General features: G+C 39.6%; 2 protein-coding genes across 6 annotated transcripts; one reads left to right on the top strand and one right to left on the bottom strand.

The window, feature by feature from the left end:
- Positions 1-750: 750 nt before the first annotated feature.
- On the top strand, positions 751-12,489 carry zc3h6 (zinc finger CCCH-type containing 6). 2 transcript variants are annotated; one of them, XM_008429926.2, is made up of 12 exons: positions 751-1,062; positions 3,179-3,404; positions 4,189-4,311; positions 4,398-4,632; positions 4,748-4,890; positions 4,987-5,115; positions 5,197-5,311; positions 5,897-6,006; positions 6,369-6,601; positions 7,288-7,646; positions 7,732-7,914; positions 8,678-12,489. In XM_008429926.2, the coding sequence occupies exons 1-12, from the start codon at positions 1,013-1,015 to the stop codon at positions 10,198-10,200; spliced, it is 3,429 nt and encodes a 1,142-aa protein (XP_008428148.1). In that variant the 5' UTR covers positions 751-1,012; the 3' UTR covers positions 10,201-12,489. The 2 variants fall into 2 exon arrangements, with proteins under 2 accessions (XP_008428148.1, XP_008428147.1); XM_008429925.2 differs by having other exon boundaries at positions 752-1,303.
- On the bottom strand, positions 11,463-20,533 carry LOC103477053 (uncharacterized). Of its 4 annotated transcripts, none has more exons than XM_017309097.1 (7): positions 20,236-20,533; positions 19,985-20,168; positions 15,651-18,914; positions 15,386-15,565; positions 15,138-15,310; positions 14,220-14,337; positions 11,463-13,383 (listed from the first exon to the last, which is right to left on the bottom strand). In XM_017309097.1, exons 1-7 carry the CDS (start codon positions 20,430-20,432, stop codon positions 13,183-13,185), a joined length of 4,317 nt encoding a protein of 1,438 aa, XP_017164586.1. In that variant the 5' UTR covers positions 20,433-20,533; the 3' UTR covers positions 11,463-13,182. The 4 variants fall into 4 exon arrangements, with proteins under 4 accessions (XP_017164586.1, XP_008428146.2, XP_017164587.1 ...); XM_008429924.2 differs by having other exon boundaries at positions 15,455-15,565; XM_017309098.1 differs by having other exon boundaries at positions 19,985-20,159.
- Positions 20,534-21,257: the final 724 nt, after the last annotated feature.

Here is a 21,257-nt window from a genome sequence, read left to right as displayed (position 1 = left end):
ATAATAATAATGAGATTTCATTTTTATGTTTATATGTAATGTTAATACCATTGTCTTATTTTATCTTGTCTTCTTATTATTTACTATAATTTCATTATTATTATTATTATTATTATTATTATTATTATTATTATTATTATTATTATTATTATTAATTGAAAAACAAGATTTAAAGGTTTTACATTTGTTCGGAACATTCTCAGGGGTAAAATAATGTCCGTATTAGTGCATTTTAATCACATTATGTTATTTTATTTTCTCGGTATTATCTCTCAGTGATGACACCAAAATTTACACATGCTATTTAATACAAACCAACACATCAAAAGTAGTTGAATGAAGTCTGGAATGTTTCTTTTATTTCGAAAATCCAGTTTCCAACTGTGCTTGCATTGGTTTTCCATATAGAATTTGTCACTCACAATATGGCGGACACGTCGACGTATCTTTTTCACGGTGCAACAAAGCCAACGGTCTGTGGTCGATTTCGCCACGGACAAACGGAGACCTACGGTGTTGCCGATAAGGTGATAAGTAAATAAGACCACCGCTAGCAGTTTTACACATTCAATGGGGGGTTTAAATGCATATAACTAAAAGCTAAAGCGATAAACAACTGCAATGGAAACACTAATGGTGATTTTGCAGCGAACATGTTGAAATCGACTGACATTTCTACGAGCCAATCAGAAAAGCCGATTTCTCCACCCGTGCCATTTTTAACCAATCGCTGAACGAGAGTTGCTGTTCCCAAGTTAGGTAGATCGGCCCCGACTATAAATGGGCGGAGGAGTCATTGTCGAGGAATGTGCAGCATAACTCAGAAGCCATTTTGTGATGATATCCCTTGTTGAGAAAGCCTGTGAGGATGCTGAAACCAGCGAACATGGTTTACATTTCTGTTTGTTTCTCCCTCCGTCTCCTCTATTTTCACCGTGGCAGCTGTCAACCGACGGGACATTAGCAAAGCGGGGTGTCGAGCTGTGCTCACAGGGTTAAAACGCCACTGAAAATGAAAGAGGAGAGTGTCTGTTTACTGTCTCTGTCGAGACATGTAACACCGTGAGTCTTTTCCAGTCTGAAATCTTCCAGCATCTCTCACAAACCAACCGTCTCCTTTGAGTGACCGTGTTATAATACACTCTCGTTACCGGGGGAGAAGGAGAAGCAGATCCGTTATTTTTTATTATTTTTTCTTTCTCTCTCTCTTTCTCCAAATGGCTTCTGTGAGCCTTGTTTCCAGTCCCCCAGCCCCTGTTCTTGACAAAAACATGACAGACTCTGAGCTTGCAGGGGATGAAAGGTCGAGTAATATTCTTAATGCAATTCTTAATACGTGCGATTCAGTGCTGTGGGTCTACATGCTTGTGTTGCTGTTTATTGCAGACATTTCCAAGGTTCCTCCCCCTCTAAATTTTGTTTTTGCATGTCTTTTTGGTGCATATATGTGCAAGCGGCCTATATTTTTCATCATCGTGCCGATGATTCATTATCATTTCCATGCGAGGTAGCAGACCTCATCGTCCTGTTGTTATGCTGCTGGGATTCATAGAGCTGTTGTTGTCATCTGCAGGGTATTATGCAAATAACTAATGACGTAAGCACCACGCCCATCGTGCTGACATACTCCCCCTGGCGGTCACCTGGTAGAACTGGTTAAAAAACGGTTCATGCAAGGTTGACATTTGTTTCTTCAATGTCCAGGCCTTTATACTCGTACTGTTAAATTTTTTTTTCAAACTTTGAATTGTTTTTAAAACTTTGAACAAGGAACTAACTATGTGCAGAAAATGCTTACCTTTAGGTGTATGCGATTTTGTGCCAATTTAGTCTATCAAAAATGGGATTCAAAATAATTTGCAATTAATTTGCAGACACTAAGTTTGACTAAAAGTTCTCAGCTCAGAAGATTTATTTCAGGTTCTAGTTACTTAATTACTGAAGTATCAATGAGCTCTAAAATTAAATTATGAAGATGTATGCTTATTATTTAAACAAGACTGTCAATATTTACTGTAGTTTTAGGCATGACCCTATAAGATTATTAAGGCAGGATAACCTGGAGTGCATTACCACAGTATTTACACCAAAAATATTTTTGTATTTATTTGATACAGAAAGGCAACAATTATTCTCAAAACAATATGTTTAATAATAAAGTTAAGCTATCCTTCTGATACAAGGTAGAGTTCATGGCATGTAGAGATGGCCAGGTTCTACTGCAACAAAACATCCCCAAACCATGACACTTCCAGCTCTTGTTTTAAAATCTGGTTTATTTATTGAACCATCTTTAATTCACTTGCCAGCCTTACAGGATGCTACAATTTAGATAGCTTTTGGATCTTGCTATAATTTTCACTCAGGAGCACTCTACACTATATTTACACATGTTTTTGTAATTGGACATGTTACTAAATTTTTCCAAAGAAGTGTTAAAATATCCACATTTTTTAGTTTGAATAGTTTGGTTATTTGTGTCTTTTGCTGAAAAAAGTTTAAGTTTTTATTGATTTTTTTTGTTTTGTTTTGTGTTTTTTAGTCGGCAGTAACCTGAGAGGAAACTGTTAACTAAACATACAATACTTTGTAATGTCAAGCTGTTTTTGTCCTTCTTTCCCACCTGCATTATATTTATTAAATTGATGAGATGTTATGAAAATACATTAAAACCAGAAAGGAAATTGAATATGCCCCACACTGATATAAAACAGCACCCAAATAATAATAATAATAAACATTTTTATATATTCATGCACAATTCTTTTGCTGTTATTTCTGTTTTTTAGTTTGCAGTTTTTATAACTTTTCCCTGTGAATCACACGTTTATGTTCTATAGGTTCTGCAAACCTATAGAACATTAACCAACCTTCAATAATGCAGCTACTGATGGGTTCATTTGAAGACAAAAACAAAACAGTCATGTGCTGTTTTTGGTGCACAAAATCTTAGAGGTGAAGTAAAATTTGATATAGTTGCTCATCCAGCTGAAGGTGATGAGTATATTTAATCGTACTTGTTAAAATATTAAATTATTCTGCCAAATTTGTCAAAAAACCCCAAAACATTTAGGGTGTTTGAGAGGCTGACAATACTTACGACTTTGAAAAAATATAGATATTTCTATTTAAAATGATATTGAGCTTTGCATTAATGTAACATTTTCCTTCTTCTTAGGGAGGATGGTGAACTGGAAGATGGAGAAATAGACGATGAGGGAATTGAGATTGAGGAGGAGAACAAAGAGGCTGCTGAGGTAAAGGATGACAACGGGAAAGAAAAGGAGAAGGAAAAGGAGAAAAACAAAGAGAAAGAGGAAAAGGCACGAAGACACGCAAGGAAAAGATATAAAAAGACCAGAGAGAAAAGGAAGTCCAAAAGGAGGAAACGTGAAAGGCAAAGAGTAAGTCGAGAAAAATCACATCTCAATAAATATCATCAAGAAGGTCAATTATTTCTGTAATAGTTTGTTAAACCCCCCGGAAGCCGCAGATATGCTGTTGCTTGTACACATTTCTCTGCCACAACTTTTCATTCCACTAAACTTTACATTTTTATACCCCAATGTAACTATGTGAACAGAAAGCATCTTTAACTAACAGCTTTTGTGACTTACTTGTGAAGGGTATCTGTGACTGTTTTACTGCAGACACACAAAATCTTACTAAGTATTTTTGGTCTAGTTTATAGTTCAAATATCTTAGTACACTGTGAATAAGACAAAAATAACGTACAAGTAACTTTTAAGATATAGGAGCTTGTTTTAAGTGAATAATTCTTGAATATTGATTAAAAAGGCACTGGCAATTCTTTTATGTGTAATATGACAGAAATGTCTTGTCAAAAATTTGTTGGTGTATCTGGTATTTTCATTAATATTCAGGAATTATTGACTTAAAACAATCTCCTGTATCTTGCTGAAAAATAACTTTTAAGTTAGTTTTATCGTATTGCAAGTGTACTAAGATATTTGCACTAGAAACTAAACAAAATACTTGGTAAGATTTAGTTTTTTTCAGTGTTACAGTGAGAGATGAGATCATATTTCTATATCTAGAACTCGTAGTTTATCTTTTCTAATCCTCTAAATCAAAAACAGGCACAGCTTTACTGCAGCTGAATACTTTTGCATTAGTTGGTAGTTGGTTTATTCAGAATCCGGTTTTCTTTTGTCCTTTTCTCCTCAGCATCATTCCCCCTCCAGCAGCTCCAGCTCCGACAGCTACGACTCGGACTACGACCGATCAGAAAGGCCCAAAAGCAGGAAGGGCCAAGGCTACAGCCGTGACTCCGACAACCAGCCCTCTCAAGTGAGTTTATCACCACTTCTACCTGCCTCACTGGTAGCTTTTCGAGGATTGAAAGAAGATATTGCTCTGTTTGTTTCAACCAACAGCATTCAAAGGGACTCCACGGCAACTCGAAGAAGTCATCCCCGCAAAAGAGCAGCGATTTTGATAAATTTAGCGACGATTACAGCGATGATAAGTATGACTACGATGAGGAAGAGGAGGACTATGAAGATGACATGTCAGAGTACCAGCAGTCTAAAGATGGGTGTCAGGGGAAGGGGCGCTACTCAAAGGATCAGATGAGCAGAGGAAGCTTGAGAGGGATGAAGCAACAGCAGTGTACGAACCGGTTTAAAATATGAACATGTTTTTCTTCAGAAGTTTATCAGCATTTACTGAAGATTACTGAGGTTTTTCAGCTAAATATTGAGAGACGTATTTATTATATTTTCAGTCGGACAGAGAGGAAGGGGCAGAGGGAGCGGACCAGGAAGAGGGCGAGGGATGCTCCTGAAAAACAAGAAACTGAAAGGCAAACCGTGGGGAGGACGCGGGCGTGGCCGGGGAGGAGACCAGGGAATGGAAGACATGGGACCAGTAAGTATCAAATAAACTCATACAATTGTGTGTGAGTTTTCATTTCTATATCTCCTATAGAAATGAGGCTTGATTTTCATTTATTTTGTGCTGCAGGAGGGAAAAATCTCCTCTGGCTTTCAGAAGAAGCGACCAATCATGAGCAAGGAGTTCATCAGCCAGCATACGGTTGAGCACAACGGTAGATACATCTGCAAGTACTTCCTTGAGGGTCGCTGCATCAAGGTAAGGAGACGCCTGGATGTCCAGCTTCTTCTCACAGTGATCACTGGTGATACTGAAGCATTGTCTTTTGTGTTTGCACAGGGGGAACAGTGCAAATTTGAACATGAGCTGGTTGTGCCTGATAAGAAAAAGGAACTCTGTAAGTTTTACCTGCAAGGATACTGCAGCAAAGGAGATCACTGCATTTACATGCACAATATCCTTCACTGAATGTTCTTATTTGTGTTTATGTGCAGAGTCTGGAAAAGTATTCATACTGCTTGACCTTTCTTGCATTTCGCCACATTATCACTACAAACTAACTATACTTTAAACTGCTTTGTAATTTTAATCCTTATTTGTTTACTGTGGTTTTTGGTGCTGTTTTTATTTTCTCTAATCATCTCTAACACGGCCTCAAAAAATCTGTATTAATATTAAATTACACAAAGGTAGACTTTATTTGATAATTAGGTGACTTTTTGCAATTGATTGCACTGCACTGAATTTAGGGGAATCTTTTCCAAATGTTTGTAAAGCTATTCAGGAAACCATTTATCTTATTTAATCTATTTTACTTAATTCCCCTTCGGGAATTAATTTTTTACTGTACTTTTGAATTTAAATGAAATAATTACTTGTATTTATTTTTCCAGTCACAATAAGATGCCAATATTGTACCAGTAATATTTATTGAAGTTTACGGGTAATGCAACAAAACTAGAAAGTTTATAGTGTGTAAATGTTTTTTTAACGCACTGAAACTAACATCCTGATTAGGTTCCTTAACCTTTGTTTGCACATGAATACCCCTGCAAGTTCTTTCACACAGGAGCCAAATGTTATCAAGGGGAGAATTGCAAATTTTCCCATGATGCTTTGAATGATGTCACGAAAGAGCTGCTTGATAAGGTAATCTTTAATCTTGCACTAGGGGTGTCCAAAGTACGGCCCAGGAAAATGGAAAATGTTAGCTACAACACAAAGTATTCGACTTTTTAAAACCACGCTTTTATAAAAGGTTGAACCGTTTCTATCTAGTGACTTTTACCAAAATCTTTGAAAACATTTTGAAAACTAGATGCCTTTCTTTAAAATACAGAAGATGTGCAAAACCATTTTAAAGTTTTATATCTACAATTTTATATTCCATTTTATTTTGGCCAATAATTCTTTCCCATGTGACCAAAACTTTGGACACTCCTGTTTTAGGCGCTCATTCTCCACGCTGCTAGTCTGAGATTTTAACGTTTCCTCTCTCTGACTCGTGACAGATAATTAACACGGAAGAGGAGAACGCCCGGGAGGATGAGTTGGAACTGGAAGATCTGAGAAAGCAGGGTATCGCCCCACTACCAAAGCCCCCTCCTGGGGTGGGGTTGCTGCCCACCCCGGGTCAGAGCAGTCCAACAGATGGGGCATCTGGTCAGGGTGGAAAGAAGATTCCCTCTCTGTTTGAAATCAAGGTTCATCCCACTGTGGACTTGGCACAAAAAATTGCTTTGAGGTAACCAAAATATTCTTAAATCAAAGTGATATAAAAGTTGACCTATTATGCTTCCTTGTACAGGTTAAGATAGGCCTGTGGGATTCATTTTTTGCAAAAATTCATTCCGAAATGATAAGATTTTAGTCTGGTCAGTTCTGCCTATTTTGAGCTTCTTTAAGAATGAGACATTTTGGGGCATCTTGTCACTTTAAATCCAAATAAGCTGCTGCTGGCCACGCCCCCCAACTCAACGTCTACACTCCTTTACACAATTATACAACCGTACATCTTTGAAAAGTAAAAGCAGAACCTCGTGCACAACCAGCAAGAAAGCAGCAGGTTGTTTCTGGTTGACAAGTTTTTTCCAGCAGCCATTGTACAACACAAACAGCAGTAAAACCAGTTGACCAAACATGCTGGAACCCCGCTCAGGTTGCTAGGTGATGGGCGGAGCTCCACTGGGGTTTCTAGGTAACGGGTTGGGCTTTGCTGAGGTTTTCTAGGTTAGGGGTAGAGCCTGCTGATTTGCAACGTTATATTCAGAACATGTTTGAAATGGGTCACTTACCAAAAAATGACTTGGTGTTTTTTTTTGTTTTTTTTTAGAAACAACTGAAAGTACAAAAATGTACAAAATGGGAATTTTGAATAATATGTTTAAGCTACAACATTTCTTAACTGTAGCAATCATCATTGTCTTTCAGCGGCTCCAACTTCTCCCAGAATCAGGCGGATGGATCCGAGGACACTGCTGCGGCTGTGGATGCGGTACCAGCAGCCGAATCAGCTGTTCCTATGGGTCTCCCCACGGGGCCAACGATGCCTCAGAGTCCCCCAGGAAAGCTTCCCCCTCACGGGTTTCAAATGCAACCACCACCCCCCTCTGGCCAGCCCCCACCGTTTCATGGAGCCAGTATAAACCAGCAGATGAATATGCAGAAGCCTCCGTTCCCACCAGACATACAGATGCTACAGAACATGCTATCCTTCTCGTCGTTTGGTCAGAACCCAGTGGATTTATTAAGCAGCTTCTTTCAAAACCAGGCCGTCGGTCAGCAGGAAGGTCAGTAATAATTTAAAACGGCAATTAAATCAGTTTATTTCCCTTCATTTGTTACTAAATATGTATATTGTTTTCACCAATGTAGTGGAACCTGGTCAGGCCTTCATACAGAACCTTCAGCAGCTGATGGGTGCAGAGTCACAGCTGCAGTCTTTGCCACCAGCGGTGCAGAAGGCCATCTTGTTACACCTGACACAGCAGCAGCAGGAAGCCCAGAGCAAAGAGCCACACAGAGCAGATGGACAACCTGATAAGAACGACAACAGAGGTGAGGGGATGTGTTTATTTGCTGACTGGAGGATTTATGGATGGTAAATAACATCAAATTAAATGATCTTCCATTTTGACTTAAAATTAAAGAAAAATGCAGTACATTAAAACAGGCCATGGTGACAATTAAAGTGTCTTGACAATTAAATACTCGTGCCCCTTCAATGTTTTTTACATTGTGTCATGTTACAGCCTCAAACTTGGCACCAATTAACTAGGATTTAATGGGACAGATTAACACTTAAGCCTGACTGTAAGTCTTTTTTGCACAATAATTACAATACATTAAAAATGCAAATAATCAAATAATTTTTTTTAAAATAAGAAAATAAACATTTTATTGCCCAAAGTACAATAATATACCATTCCTTTGTCGAACGTTTGATTATTTTTTAAATGTATTTTAATATTGTACAAAATAGGCTGAAGTGGTTAAATGAAATAATATGCAGAATTTGCCAATTTTTTAAATCATTAGAATAATTGATAACTGAAGTACTAAAATAACTGTTAGTTGCAGCCCTACTTAAAAGTATCAAAGAAATGAGACTGAATATTAATTTTCACTTAATTTTTGTGAATTTATTAATACAAAAAAAAATACAACCAAGTATAACATTTCTTTCCGCTTCATATTTAAGTGCTAGTTTTTGCTTGTCCGTTCCTTACAATATAAAATGAATTAATTAACAAAAACAGTGATTATATTGTGATGGAATGTAAAACGGCAGCTTTTTTGTTTATAATATATTTTTCTGTAGATGAAACAACAAACTGGTACTCAAGCGATGATGAGGATGGGGCCTCTTGTGTCTCCTCCATCCTGAAATCTCTGAAGAAGCAGAATGAGATGCAGCAGAGTCAGTCCAAGCCCCTCCATGCTGCGTTGGCAACCCCAGCTCTGGGCGACCCCAGGCTCATGAAGGAACGAGCCCCACCCAGCGACCCCAGGGTCAAGACCGACCTTAGACAGCGACTCCAGGATCCCAGTAAGGAGCTGGACGGAGCAGCGGATCCAAGACTCCCCAGAGACCCCAGGAAGACGAGACCCGGCGATGTTGGCCGCCAGCAGAGTCATCCTGCTCCTCAAAAGGCTCCAACAGGAGAGGAGGATGAGGAAGGAGAGCGGGAACTGAAGGACAGAGCGGTTCTGATCCCTCTGGAGGCCAGCCCTGGCATGGTGCTGCGGGACCCTCGCTGTCAGCTAAAGCAGTTCAGTCACATTCGGGTTGACATCCTGCTCCAGCGCCCCGCCTTTGCTCAGACCGTGGTGTGGGCGCCGGAGGACCTCATCCCTTCACTTGTCCCCAAACAGGAGCACTCCATCAACCTGCCGCTCCCCCCGCTGATCGCTGACGCTCAGATGAATAGAACCAACCAGCCCGACCATTCGATAGTCTCCAGCCCGCCGCTGTCCGACCCCAGACTAGCGGCCGCCCGTTTAAAGGAACGTTTGGGCCGGATCCCCGGCGGATCCCTGGAGACTCGATCCTCCACAGAGAGGCCTGTAGATCCACGGCAACAGAAATCTCTGGACCCCAGACTCAAGCGGAGAGGGAGTCTGGACTCCAAGGTGCTTGGTCAGAAGGAACCCCCCTCAGCGGGAGGACTGGTGGACCCCAGGCTCCAGAAGGCCGGCGCCAACTCGTCTCCCCCAGCTGCTCAAGGCAAGCCGGACCCTGAGAAACTGCCGCCATATGCCCCCCGGTTGGCTTCGTCTGATGGAGGGCTGGAGAGTCCCACCACGATCCTCGGGGGCATCAGCTTGTACGACCCCCGCTCTCAAACCGACCCGGCTCGCAGGGAGCCGCTCGATCCTTCTAAAAAACCAGGGATTCTGAAACAGTCATCGAAAACGGAGAACTCTCTGGCGCCATCTCTCTCGCCAACCCAGCGAAGTGGCTCGTCAGAGGAGGTAAAAAGCACAGAGGTCACCTCCCAACAGATTCCTCCTGCTACTTCCTCCAACGGAGCTCCGCCTGCCTCACCAGTCAAACCCCCCGCAGTTCATAACCTCCCCATCCCAACGCTGGCCGGGCTGATCCGGCCGCAGTACGCCGACCCCAGGCAGGCTAAACAAGGAGGACAGGGGACTGCAGGACTGCAGGAAGAGACAGAGGTCAGCAAGGACCAGGAGGGGAAAACGGAGGAGGACAAGGACAAGGAAGAGGAAGAAGTTATGGAAGAAGAAGCAGAGCAGAAAGATTCAGATGAGACGGACGACAGGACACTGAAAGACGTGTTCAAGACTTTTGATCCCACTGCTTCTCCGTTCTGTCAGTAGATTCTTCAGCATGGAAATTTAAAGCAACAAGTAAAGCTGCAGGATGTAACTATTATTAAAATGGTCTTTTACATATTTGTTAAAACTGTCACCATGTCGTGACAGTTTGAGACAGATAATCTGTGAAAAGATCAATCTCCTTCACCTCCTTACTGAGCTGTCTGAAGAAACGAACCGCTTTGACCAAAAACAACCAATCAGAGCCAGGAGGGGGGTCTTGGCTCCGTCAATCATTTTCATGTACTTGCTCAATGTGATACTGGCGGACAGACAACTTAATGTTACAGGAAAACCATTTATCCACCATCATCAATGGTTATGGTAACAAGCCTGAGAGGAGGAGGATGAGCAGCACCACACTGAGGTTGATTGACAGCACTAAGACCCTCCTCCTGACGCTGATTGGTTGTTTCTAGTTGGCACTACGGGTACCTGGTGATGGCAGAGGAGCTAGGTTTTTTTCATAAATTATATGACATACTGTCACGACATAGTGACAGTTTCAACAAATATGTAAAATTGTTTTATTTTTTATAAAAATTGCATACTGCAGCTTTAAGTTTTGTAAAACATTATCACTTATCTTTATTTAGCAATACATGGCTCTATTTATTTCTGTAAATAATCATGTACAGATTATCACAGCTTCACATGAAAACAGGAGTGTGGGAGAAGTTGAGGTGTTATGTTTTTGATTCTCTTCATGCAGACAGACTATTTTGAATATACTCACTACTATAACAGTATTTATTCATTTCCACTGAGAGCTAATTATGTGTCCCTACTTTTATATTTACATTTTTTACCAGAACCAGAGATTAGCTTTTAATTTGTCAGTGACTTGACCTTTTTAGAAAATCAAGAGAGTCCTTTCATCATATGCATCATGAAATGGAATTTCAGATTTATTTCCATGCTGCTACACTTTTTAAAATGTCTGTACAGTTAAATGCGTTTTGCTGAAATGTTTGCACTGCGTCATTTTAGCTGAGTTTGCTATAGTTTCTTCTTTTTGCTGTTTATATCAGGCATTGGGAACTCCATTTGACTTGCAGGGCCTTGCAAATGCATTTGTATCTTTTATGCATTTTGTCACATTACAAACTTATTATTGGGATTTTATGTGGGGGGAAAAATGTAGATTGTTCTAAAAGTTGGATTGGTGTGCGTTTGTATTCAGCACCAAGAGCCAGGAACTCATTTCCAGTCGTTTGGTGTATGACTAACATTTTTGTACATCTGGAGACTGAGAATGTTGCCTATTCTTCACTGTAAAGCAGTTCAAACTGTGTTGGACTGAGTGAAGACTGTATGTTGTCATTAATTTGCTTTGAACTTTGACTGGGCCATTTTAACACATAAACCTTCCCATTGTTACTTTTAGTGCTAAAAGCAACAATTGCTAGCAATTACTAGCAATAATTTTGGTAATCGATTATTCTGATAATTAATAAATTGGAGCAAAGGATTACTCTGCAGCTAAAACAACATACTTCTAACATCAACATGTCAAAGCTCAGTCCTTTCTGAGCTTTTACATGTTGGATTATCTGATTAATATTTGGATTAATCAAGCAAAGGGGCTGAATACAAATACACGCCAGGCTTCTGAATTTTATTTTTTGCTAAATGGTGTTTCATTTCTCTGTCACTTTTAGAGTTATACACTACTTGTGTTGGTCTGTAATGCCAGTGGTTATACGGTTGCAAAATGTGTATTATTTAATGGATTGCACTCACTCTTTAATCCACTGTACATGTGCCATTTTACAAAAGAAATACACTGACCAGCTTGGAGGTAGCAGGTAAATGTTTATTTTATGTCCTAAATGAATGAAAAATGGATGAAAACATTTTTCCGTGTATTTTCTGTACAGAAATATTATCAGAAAGGCATTACAAGTAAATGTATATATGTAACAAATGTGGCCCTTATTGCAGTTTCTATCTCTGTTTGGCGTTTGTAGAGCACTGTATTTCAGCCTGGATTCATAAAGCGAGAATGTTATAGAATGAGGCATTTCAGTAGCGGCAGCTTTTCTCAGTAATGTGTGCTGCTTTTTGTTTTCCTAAAAAATTAAATGTTCTCTTTTGTTATTTTCTCTGATATTTTTCATTGTAAATGTGCATTTCATATTATATGTACAGGGTGTTTTACTGAGTGCTTCATGTATAAATAGATTTTTATTCCTGTTCGTATGGTGACACCAGCTTTTCGGTTTTAACTACACATGCTCATTGTTTAAGTGGTTTTATTATAAATATATTGAATAAAGAAGTGAAACAAAGTCACATTGTAGCTTTTATGTCAGTTCCTGTCCTACAGGTACAGTTTGACATATTAGTTCAATTTTAATATGACATTTTCATTGACCTTCTTCTTTAGTAGTATATTGTAAATATAATTTTGTGTTTATTTTAAGCAGAAAGTGCTGTTTATGATGTTCAAAAACAACAGTTTTTCTCCAAAATATTCTTTCCGGACTTTCAGATTTAGCCAAAATCTTATATGAGGCGACTGGTATTTCAAAATCTCAAAACTATGTTTATATGGCATCCAAAAGGGTTAGAACAATAAATCTTTGATAAAAAATTTATTTTTTTACCTGCCATTTGTATTTTTAATGTGCAATTTTCTAGCTTTGAGCTTTTCCCTCTTAACCTTTTTGTAAATAGTGTCTTATCACTTATGTTTCTTTTTTAACTTAATTAAAACAATAGACAATAAAGTAAATCTTAGTGTAATCAAGTATAATCATTGATTACGTTAATAGCTAACTCTCACTTGTTATTCTGATCTTTAGAAGATCCTAAATTATTCTTGGAATCTGTATCTGAGATTCCAAGAATTTCATTGCTGCTTTAAATTTCAAGCTCGTTTGACGGGAAAGAAAAGAGTTCATCCTCTAATTGCTTTTGTTCAAAGATTATAATCCTGATTTGACCACATTACGTCTAGTTGTTTTGAACGTACAGAGCTGTTTACTTGAAGGTAGTTCTTGCATTAACCTGGGGGGCGAGACTGGGAGCTAAAGTGTGTGATGATGTTTTTCTTAAACCAAGATCATCCGTTTCTGGATTAGTCGTCTGCTGGGCTCGATAGATTTCCAACTTTTTCTTCCACTGGAAGCACAAGGCTGTTGCTTCTGCACCGTCCGAGTTTGGCTCCGGCTGCTTCAAACCCTGGAATGATGGAAAAAAGCAAAACTCAGAGGCCGAGAACAAACCCCCCCCAAAAAAAACCACATCATGTAATATTTGCAGTTATCTATAAGAAGTGATGAAAAGTTTTCAATGGAATCATAATCAAGTAAATCACGATTCATATCAATGAAATATTAGTTACTTATTCATTTTCTTATTGTTGGAATTTATTAGTTATAATATATCTGGCTGTTCTTTTTTATTTATTTTTTTTATTTTTATTTTTTTAAACTTGCGTTAATTTTGTTGTTTCCCCCTTACAGACAGTTATGGGGAAACTGTACAGACAAGTATGGTTAAGATACTGTTTTTTTATTTTAACTTTGTTTTTAACTCTATTTTTCTTGGCTTCTGTAAAGCACTTATTGCTCCATTTTATTTGCAATTTCAACATGACTGAATATATAAAACATAACTGAACACAAATGGGGAAAAAAAATCAAACAAATAATGACGTTAATAGTCCAGTGAGTGGTAAAGACTTGAAACAAAAAAAAAACTGTGAATGGCAAAGCAGAAAGAAAAAATCTATAAACAGCAGCAACAACAAATCAACTGCTTTTTAAAAAAAAGTACACTGCTGCTCATCTGCATTTGGCTTAAGGCTGCACAGACAATCTTGGAAAATATTTGAAGATAATTTTGTGTAGGAAAAAAAAATCTGAGGGACAATTAGTTACAAGAAATGTGGTGGGAATTATTTATGTTCACGTTTAACAGTTTAATTTTATAACATCTGATTATTTGGTTTCCTAAAAGACCTGAGCAATATTACATATCAGTGTGACTGTGTCGATGTGTGGAGTTATACTGACCGTGATGCAGGCTGTTTCTGCAGCGTGAACCCCTCTCAGAACAGTCTGAAGAAGGTTTTGTGCATTCTTCACCAGAATCTCATCAGACGATTTGCAGCCAGGCGTTACAGCGTTCACACTATGTAAATAAATTAACTCAGTAAATACGTTGACAGTGGCATTTATTGTGTAATCTAGTCTGTTTTATTTGTCTCCCTGACAGATTTTGTCTGCTTTTGCTTTTTTGTTGTTATGAAAACAAAATTTTTGATATCATATAGAGATAAATTGAGTAACATCATATGAGTTTTCAATTGATGTTAATTTATTCAGGGTAATAAACTACATCCCAGCCACCATGACCCTGTGTGAAAATATAATATCCCCCCTTTATTAAAACATAAACTAACTGTTGTTAACCACACTTTTGGTCAAAAGTGGTTACATGGGTGACCTCATGTAACCCAAGTGACATATGGTCACTTGGGTTAATTTACAGAACAATGGTTGAAAGCACACCACTGAGTCCATGGGCAAAAAATAAATAAATAAATTAAGGTTTTGGAAAGGCTTATAAGAGTTTGGTCCTAAATCTAGTTGAGATGCTGTGACAAACCCTTAAACAAGTTGTTCATGTCTGAAAACCCTCCCAAATGGTGGAACGCCAATTTCACCATTTTTAAGTCAACAGCGACTTAAAAGACTCACTTGATTCCAAGTTTTGGGGTTGGCGAGCAAATACTTTTTTCACAAAATGCCATGTTGACTTGGGCAGCTTAATCCCCTTAAAAAATGAAATACTTCAAAAACTGTTATAATTTAATCAATTTACCCCAGTCTGATAAAATTTGTTTGATGAAGTGAAGTATAAACAGAAGTAAAAACAGAAGAACTCTGTATGCCAACAAATACGGCACCTTAGGCTTAAAAATCCCTAACCTGGAAATGATGCTGAGCTGATTAGTGATGGTCAGAATCTGCTCAATGATGAGGGACAGTTCAACTGTGCAGTGTTTGTCCAGGCTGTGGTTGGCGATATCGCTAATAAACTGAGTTACTGTCTGACAGTTTGAGATCACCTCTTTGGCTGCATTGACAAACGCATCTTTGTTCTGCACAAAATAAAATAAATGAATTAGTGATGCCTGAAACACTGATGGAAAGAAGTAACTTCTGTTGGTAATTACCAGTATCGGGCCTTTCTTTTTTAAGTACTGTGTCATGTGACTTATTGTGTCGGCCATCTTTCTCGTCACCTGGACTATTTTGTTGTCCTTTGGATCCCAGGTGTCACTTTGTTGCTTCAGAAAAATGGAGGTGTAACTTAGAGGAAAATCTTCCCTGTATGCGGTAGACGTGGCCCCAAACTGTAAAGAAACACCAGATTCAGATTTTATTGTGACACTAAATAATTTTTAAACTCTTAATTCATGCCAATATTGAATTTCTTACGTCTTTTTTCTCAGCTTTGGGTTCATGTTTCACAGCAGCTGTGAGGAACAGATTAGTTTCTGCTGCATCTACTGTTTCTGCATTGCCTCTCTGCAGTGGAGGCATTTTGTCAGGGTATTCCACATCTTTGACTCTAGATGGCGTCATTGCCAACTCTTTGTTGAAATCCTCGTATGACTTTCCCTGTAAACCAGCCTTGATGCTCTCCTTAACTTCTTGTTGAATCCCGTCTTGCTTCATAATCTCTGCCACGAGATAATGAGCTTTTGCTGACCAGCACTGGATCTGCACTTCTAAACTGAGGGTGTCACATAGATAATGAGTTTCTACGATGAGCCTCGCCCTGCTGATTATGTCTGAGATCTGAAAGCACAGGTGATCGTTGATGGACCTCAGGTTAGAACGGGCCCGTGGGTCACGGATGTAGTTCAAGCAATCCTCCGCTCTTCTGGCTGCTAATTGAACGTTTTCAACAAGTTTCTCTGCGGCCTTTTCAAATTTGTGCTCTGCTTCTTCTGAATGTTCAGATGCAGAATGAGTAATGTCAACAATGCTTTGAAAAGCGGAGACAAAGTTTCTGTTCTCTTTGCCTAGCTGATTAGAAAGCACTCTAATTTCAACAAAGAGTCGTCTCTGTAGGAATTCTGATTTTGCAAGTTGGTTCAGATTTGGGATTGCGTCAAGTTCTTCTAAGACTTCAAGATAAGCATCAGTGAGTATTTTTAGCTCATTCTGGCAGATCGTCAGATGTTTTGACTTGTAAGCACTTTTGCAGTTCAGACTAGTGAGTCTTGCAGCCTCTTGGATCCTTAAGGAGTTCTCCGACAGAGCTGACAGTCGCTTCTGAGGGTTCAGCTGATATATTGCAGCCGATATCCCTAAAATCTTATCCAAGGAATTCAGCAAAATCTGAACCGAGAGACCCCAAAGGAGACAGAGCCCCTCACGATTATCCACTTGTCTTTCAGGTAAAGAGGAAAGCTCTATGAGAAACTTTGTATTGTTCTGGGTTTTGCTCAGCTTGTTGTTCAAAACGCTGAATGTTTCCTGAGAATCAGCGGATTTCAAATCAGACGATGTCAGGGACTGGACCACACGTGTGCATAAACTCACCGCTTCATTTAGATTCTGCGTAGCACTGGATGTGGTAGTTTGCAGGTTTTTTTGCAGTTCATCACACGCAACGTGATACCATGTTCCAGCTACAGGAAGTAAAACCTTTCGGATGTTGCTAATGAGGTCAGAGAACTGCACGCTGTGTTTGCGGAGAGCCTCAGTGCTCATTGATGAACTCATTGCCATTTCTTGCGCTGTCTGGACCAACAGTGGCGTCAGCGACACCAATTCTGATCTACAGCTTTCCAGCGTCTGTGACTCAATTGTGTCGACAATCGCTGAGCTGTCCTTCGCGGCCTGGACGTAGCAGTTCGACAGCTCAAGAACACCAGTGCAGACCTGGTTGAGGGTGGACACGTCTTTCCCTTTAGTCACAGTCAAAACTTCATACAGAAGGGGTAAAAGGTCAACGTGGATCAGTTTAGGTTCATCGTGGACAGCTGCCTTCTTTAAATCATTGCTGTCATATTTATGAGCTGCTTCTGCTTCTACAGTTTCCGTATCTGAGGGTTCATCGTGTTTTGTGAGAGAATCCATTTGCATCACTTCAGAAAGAGGAGAGTCTCTTGCCACATGATCCAGGCTCGTCCCGTGAATATCCTCTAATTGTGAACAGGACTGTGAGATTTCTGGCCTGCGTGCCGCCTCTCGCAGCGGGCTGAGGAGATGTGGGTGCTTGTGTCCATCCAGTCCTTCTCTCAGCACCTTAAAATGCTGAATCGCTGCTGAAACATTGTTTGCAAATGTGGAATACATCTCCACATTCAGAGTGGATGCAAAGTGGAGCATGTGTCCGACCGACTCACCCACTTTGGTTTGAGAGGACTGAGCCTGTTTGACAAGGACCAGCAGGCCGTTCCTGTATATCGGGTTATCGCTTCTGTCCAGATGCCGTCTGACTGACCGAATCACCAGCTTCATGTAGGAAATTAGGTTTTTAGCATGTTCATCAAATATCTTATAGCTCTGTTCTCTGTAGGCTTCATCGCATCCATGACGCTCCTTGACCATTTCATCGACTGCAAGACTTGTGAACTCTCTTAAGTCCATCACATCACTTAGAGCATCCTGTAGCTGACTCGTCTCCTCCTCCCATTTCAGGCACACATCATGAAGCTTTGGAAGGGTTTGCCATGAATTATCCCCCAGCTCCAGGGAAAGAAGGGCAATCTGAGCCCTTAATCTTACAAGGCACGCCTGTGAGTTCTCCACACTCTCCAAGCTCTTTGCATCTTCAGCAACAGCTGAGACAAAGGTTGCTACTTGGATTATGCAATCAGTGGACGATATGAAATCCTCAACTGCTGGCTGGAGAAACGTCAGATCCATGATTTCAGCAGCTTCTGTGTCCAAGAGCCGTCTTACTGTGCCTAAAAGATCATTGGCTGTGCAAGGGGCAGCCAGAAACATGTCCAAGACTTGATGAAGAACTGCCGTTTTTAGTACTTTATCCAGTATTTGTATTTGTTGGATTAACAAAAGGCACGTCTTATTAGATCTCAGTTCAGTGTCACCACTTTCTTCTGAGGATTTTAAGATCCGTTTTATGTCAGACCAGAAGCGCAGAATGTGACGGCAGTGGCTCACTATTCTTTGCTGCGACTCTCTTCGTGAACAATTGGCTACAACCATGGCATGGAAGACGATGTCTCTCACCATGCTGTCAAAGCCACTGTCCTGAATAAGTGCACTAGAGTAATTATCAAGTAAATGCAACAGGCTGTGATGCCTCCCAGTGTAGAACCCATAGGGACCCAGTGGTCCCTTGTGGCTGTCGCTCCTGAGAGTTACACTGATGTCGCTAACCGTGGTTTGGACTTTGTCTAGAATGAACCTCTTGGCAACTTGGGCCTGGTCACTTGTAGGGTGTTTGATGGTGGTGCACATTGCTGTGTGGAGCATGGAGATGCACCTCCTCAGTGTTTCTAAGGAGTCAAGAAGCTGCTTTGTTTGTCTGGGATCCAGTAAGGAGTTGGCCCTGTCCACCGTGAGGTCATTAAGGGTGAGCAAAGATTCAGAAAAGTCTTTAAAGGACCTGAGGAGAGATTTAATATCCAAAGAGGAGCCGAGCTCAGAGAGGGACTCTAGAACCCGATCAGCTGCAGCCAGAACTTTCCTCACAACTGCACTGTCTGCCACCAAAAGGACCTACAAGCAGACAGATCACTGTCAGCCACAAGCAACATATTTTAACAGAAATTTGACACATAATTCAAAACAAACAAAGACATGAACAACAAAGTCTATTCTATTTACTTTTTTTTCATTTATTGAAATGTCTGGGCATAGAAAGAGTCACAAAAAGAAGGTAACTTTTGCTTAGTGATGGAAGAGATGACACTGCTTTCTGGTATAAAACAGTACAATGTGATCCAGAAGAATCATTACATCTCAACTTATAGAAGCAGTTGGAGCAAGAAAATCTCTCCAGTTATGAGAGAGAATTCAAATATGTTAAAAAGTATGGCCCCTTTGAAGAGTTTCTGTGCCGAGTTATCTAGGTGAAATCAAACGTGCGCAATAAGCACATAAATCAAGATTTCCATTTTTTTTATGTTCAGGTCATATGTAGACATTTATTTAATTCATTGATTTGAAGATTAGGTAAAAAAAAAAGTTACATGCAAAGCTTTAGTAAAAGTGAACACCTTCAGTGCATTTTATTAAGATTTTATGCAATCTTTGCAGTGGGCAGATGAGTGGTTTTCAAAACTACTCACAAACAAAAATCAGATAAAAAAAAATCTCCCAAGTGTGTATCTGAAGTTCATTTTCAAGTCCTGCTAGATTCTTGTTTGGATTTAGCTCTGGAGTTTGACTGGCTGGGACATTTGACAGGGTCATTGTGGTGCTGACAGATGAATGTCAAATCCTTTGCAGCTCTGTAACCTCAATTTTTTAATCGGCTCTAACCAGATTGCCCAGCCATGTTAAAGAAATACATCCCCAAAGCACTTTGTAGTCCTGCCACTACAAAGTTGTATAGTGGGAATGATTCAGTGATGTGAACCTTCAACTCTCTGTCACACGTAGCATGTCAACCTGATCTCATCTGACCAGAGCTCTTTCATGCTATAGGGTGATTTCATACCAGTCAACAACTTTTTTTTCTTGTCTCTCCCCAACAAAGCCCAGATAGAAAATGTAAACATAAATAAATAAATAAGGACAATTTCAAAATATCTCTTCACTAAACTTCGCAAAATTAAACGCTTTACTTTGAGAACTCCCAGGAAAACATTCTGAGTCGCGGTGATGAGTTCCTCTCTGTGCTCAGGCAGATTAGGCTGGATGCTGAGTTTCTGCGCCGCCAGCAGGACGTGGCGCCCGGTCACACAGAGCGGCTCCAGCAGCGACGACATCTCCATGTGCAGAACTTCATCTTCTGTATTACTAATTAGCCTGAAAGTTGAAGGGTCTGCATTAATCCGACCACACAGCAGAAACCAGCTGACTAAAAGGTGCATACCTGGAGACCACTGCCGCCATGTTGTCGGTGGCTTTAGCTACCCCGAGAGCCGCTGCCTCCAGCCGGCTGAACAGCTCGGACTCATCATCCATATTGTCACACAGCAGCACCAGGTAACATAAATGAGTTGCAATGGGGGCCACCACCCTCTCCAAAGCTGCGGTCCTGACAAAGCTGTGCTCCAGTAACGAGGACATAGCTCTGATAGTAGCTCTTACTGGTGAAAATGAGCCTGTGCTGCTTCAGCTCCGGTCAATGCTGGAGCTGTTTTAATAATTCAGCAGGTGCTTGATTTCAGTGTTTCATAGCAACTGTTGTCACCTCATCAACTTTACACATTAGCAAGTGATAAAGTATGGACAATTCTTCTTTAAGATCAATTTTGTGTGCATTTAAGAAACTCCACAGATGTTCTTGAATAATCGACTATTTCAAAGATTTTTGTGAAAAACTCCACTTGCTAGTACATTTAGAAAATATGTCACCAATACAATTATGGTTTAAAAACCTTAAAATAAACATGTCTGATTAAAAATCTGTGTTTTTCCTATGATACTAGTGTAACAAGACTGATGTTAAAAATGGTGATAGTGATTTTTAGGTTCAAATATTTTGAATGGCACAAAAACCACTGTGTACTTGAGATGTTAGCAGTAACAGGAAGTGGAATAATTTAATGTAGCTTATATATAAATCTATGAAGGTAAATTCATAGATTTAAAACATAAAAACCCATCTGACAAAAATTTTAATTGGACATAAATATTTTATAAAATAATGGCATTTTAAATTAATTTACTGCAGTATTGCTTTTATATTGACTATTTAGTCAGGTTACGAAAAATAGAAATGATAATTTACATAAAGATAAGTATGAAAAATGTTTTTTACCCACTGCACATTTCATGTTGGGGGGAAAACAGTGCCGAATTCAAAAAACAAGAAGTTCAATTTTTGTAACTATTTAAATTTCACAATTTTAAATGTATATATTTTAATGTTTTGAGTGGTTAAATATCATG

The sequence above is a fragment of the Poecilia reticulata genome, linkage group LG15, assembly GCF_000633615.1.
Source record: "Poecilia reticulata strain Guanapo linkage group LG15, Guppy_female_1.0+MT, whole genome shotgun sequence".
NCBI classification, from domain to species: domain Eukaryota; kingdom Metazoa; phylum Chordata; class Actinopteri; order Cyprinodontiformes; family Poeciliidae; genus Poecilia; species Poecilia reticulata.
The sequence above is the reverse complement of the archived record's forward strand: the minus strand, read 5'-3'. Positions and strand labels throughout refer to the sequence as shown.

Bases quoted from the DNA above. Each gene is read 5' to 3' on its own strand.
- zc3h6 (XM_008429925.2), top strand. From the start codon at position 1,218: ATGGCTTCTGTGAGCCTTGTTTCCAGTCCCCCAGCCCCTGTTCTTGAC. The intron at 3,405-4,188 runs GTAAGTCGAGAA...TTTTCTCCTCAG, and splicing joins GGAAACGTGAAAGGCAAAGA to CATCATTCCCCCTCCAGCAG. The intron at 5,116-5,196 runs GTAAGGAGACGC...GTGTTTGCACAG, and splicing joins TTGAGGGTCGCTGCATCAAG to GGGGAACAGTGCAAATTTGA.
- LOC103477053 (XM_017309097.1), bottom strand. From the start codon at position 20,432: ATGTCCTCGTTACTGGAGCACAGCTTTGTCAGGACCGCAGCTTTGGAG. The intron at 15,566-15,650 runs GTAAGAAATTCA...GTTTCTTTACAG, and splicing joins CCAAAGCTGAGAAAAAAGAC to TTTGGGGCCACGTCTACCGC. The intron at 14,338-15,137 runs GTTAGGGATTTT...TTATTTACATAG, and splicing joins CAGCTCAGCATCATTTCCAG to TGTGAACGCTGTAACGCCTG.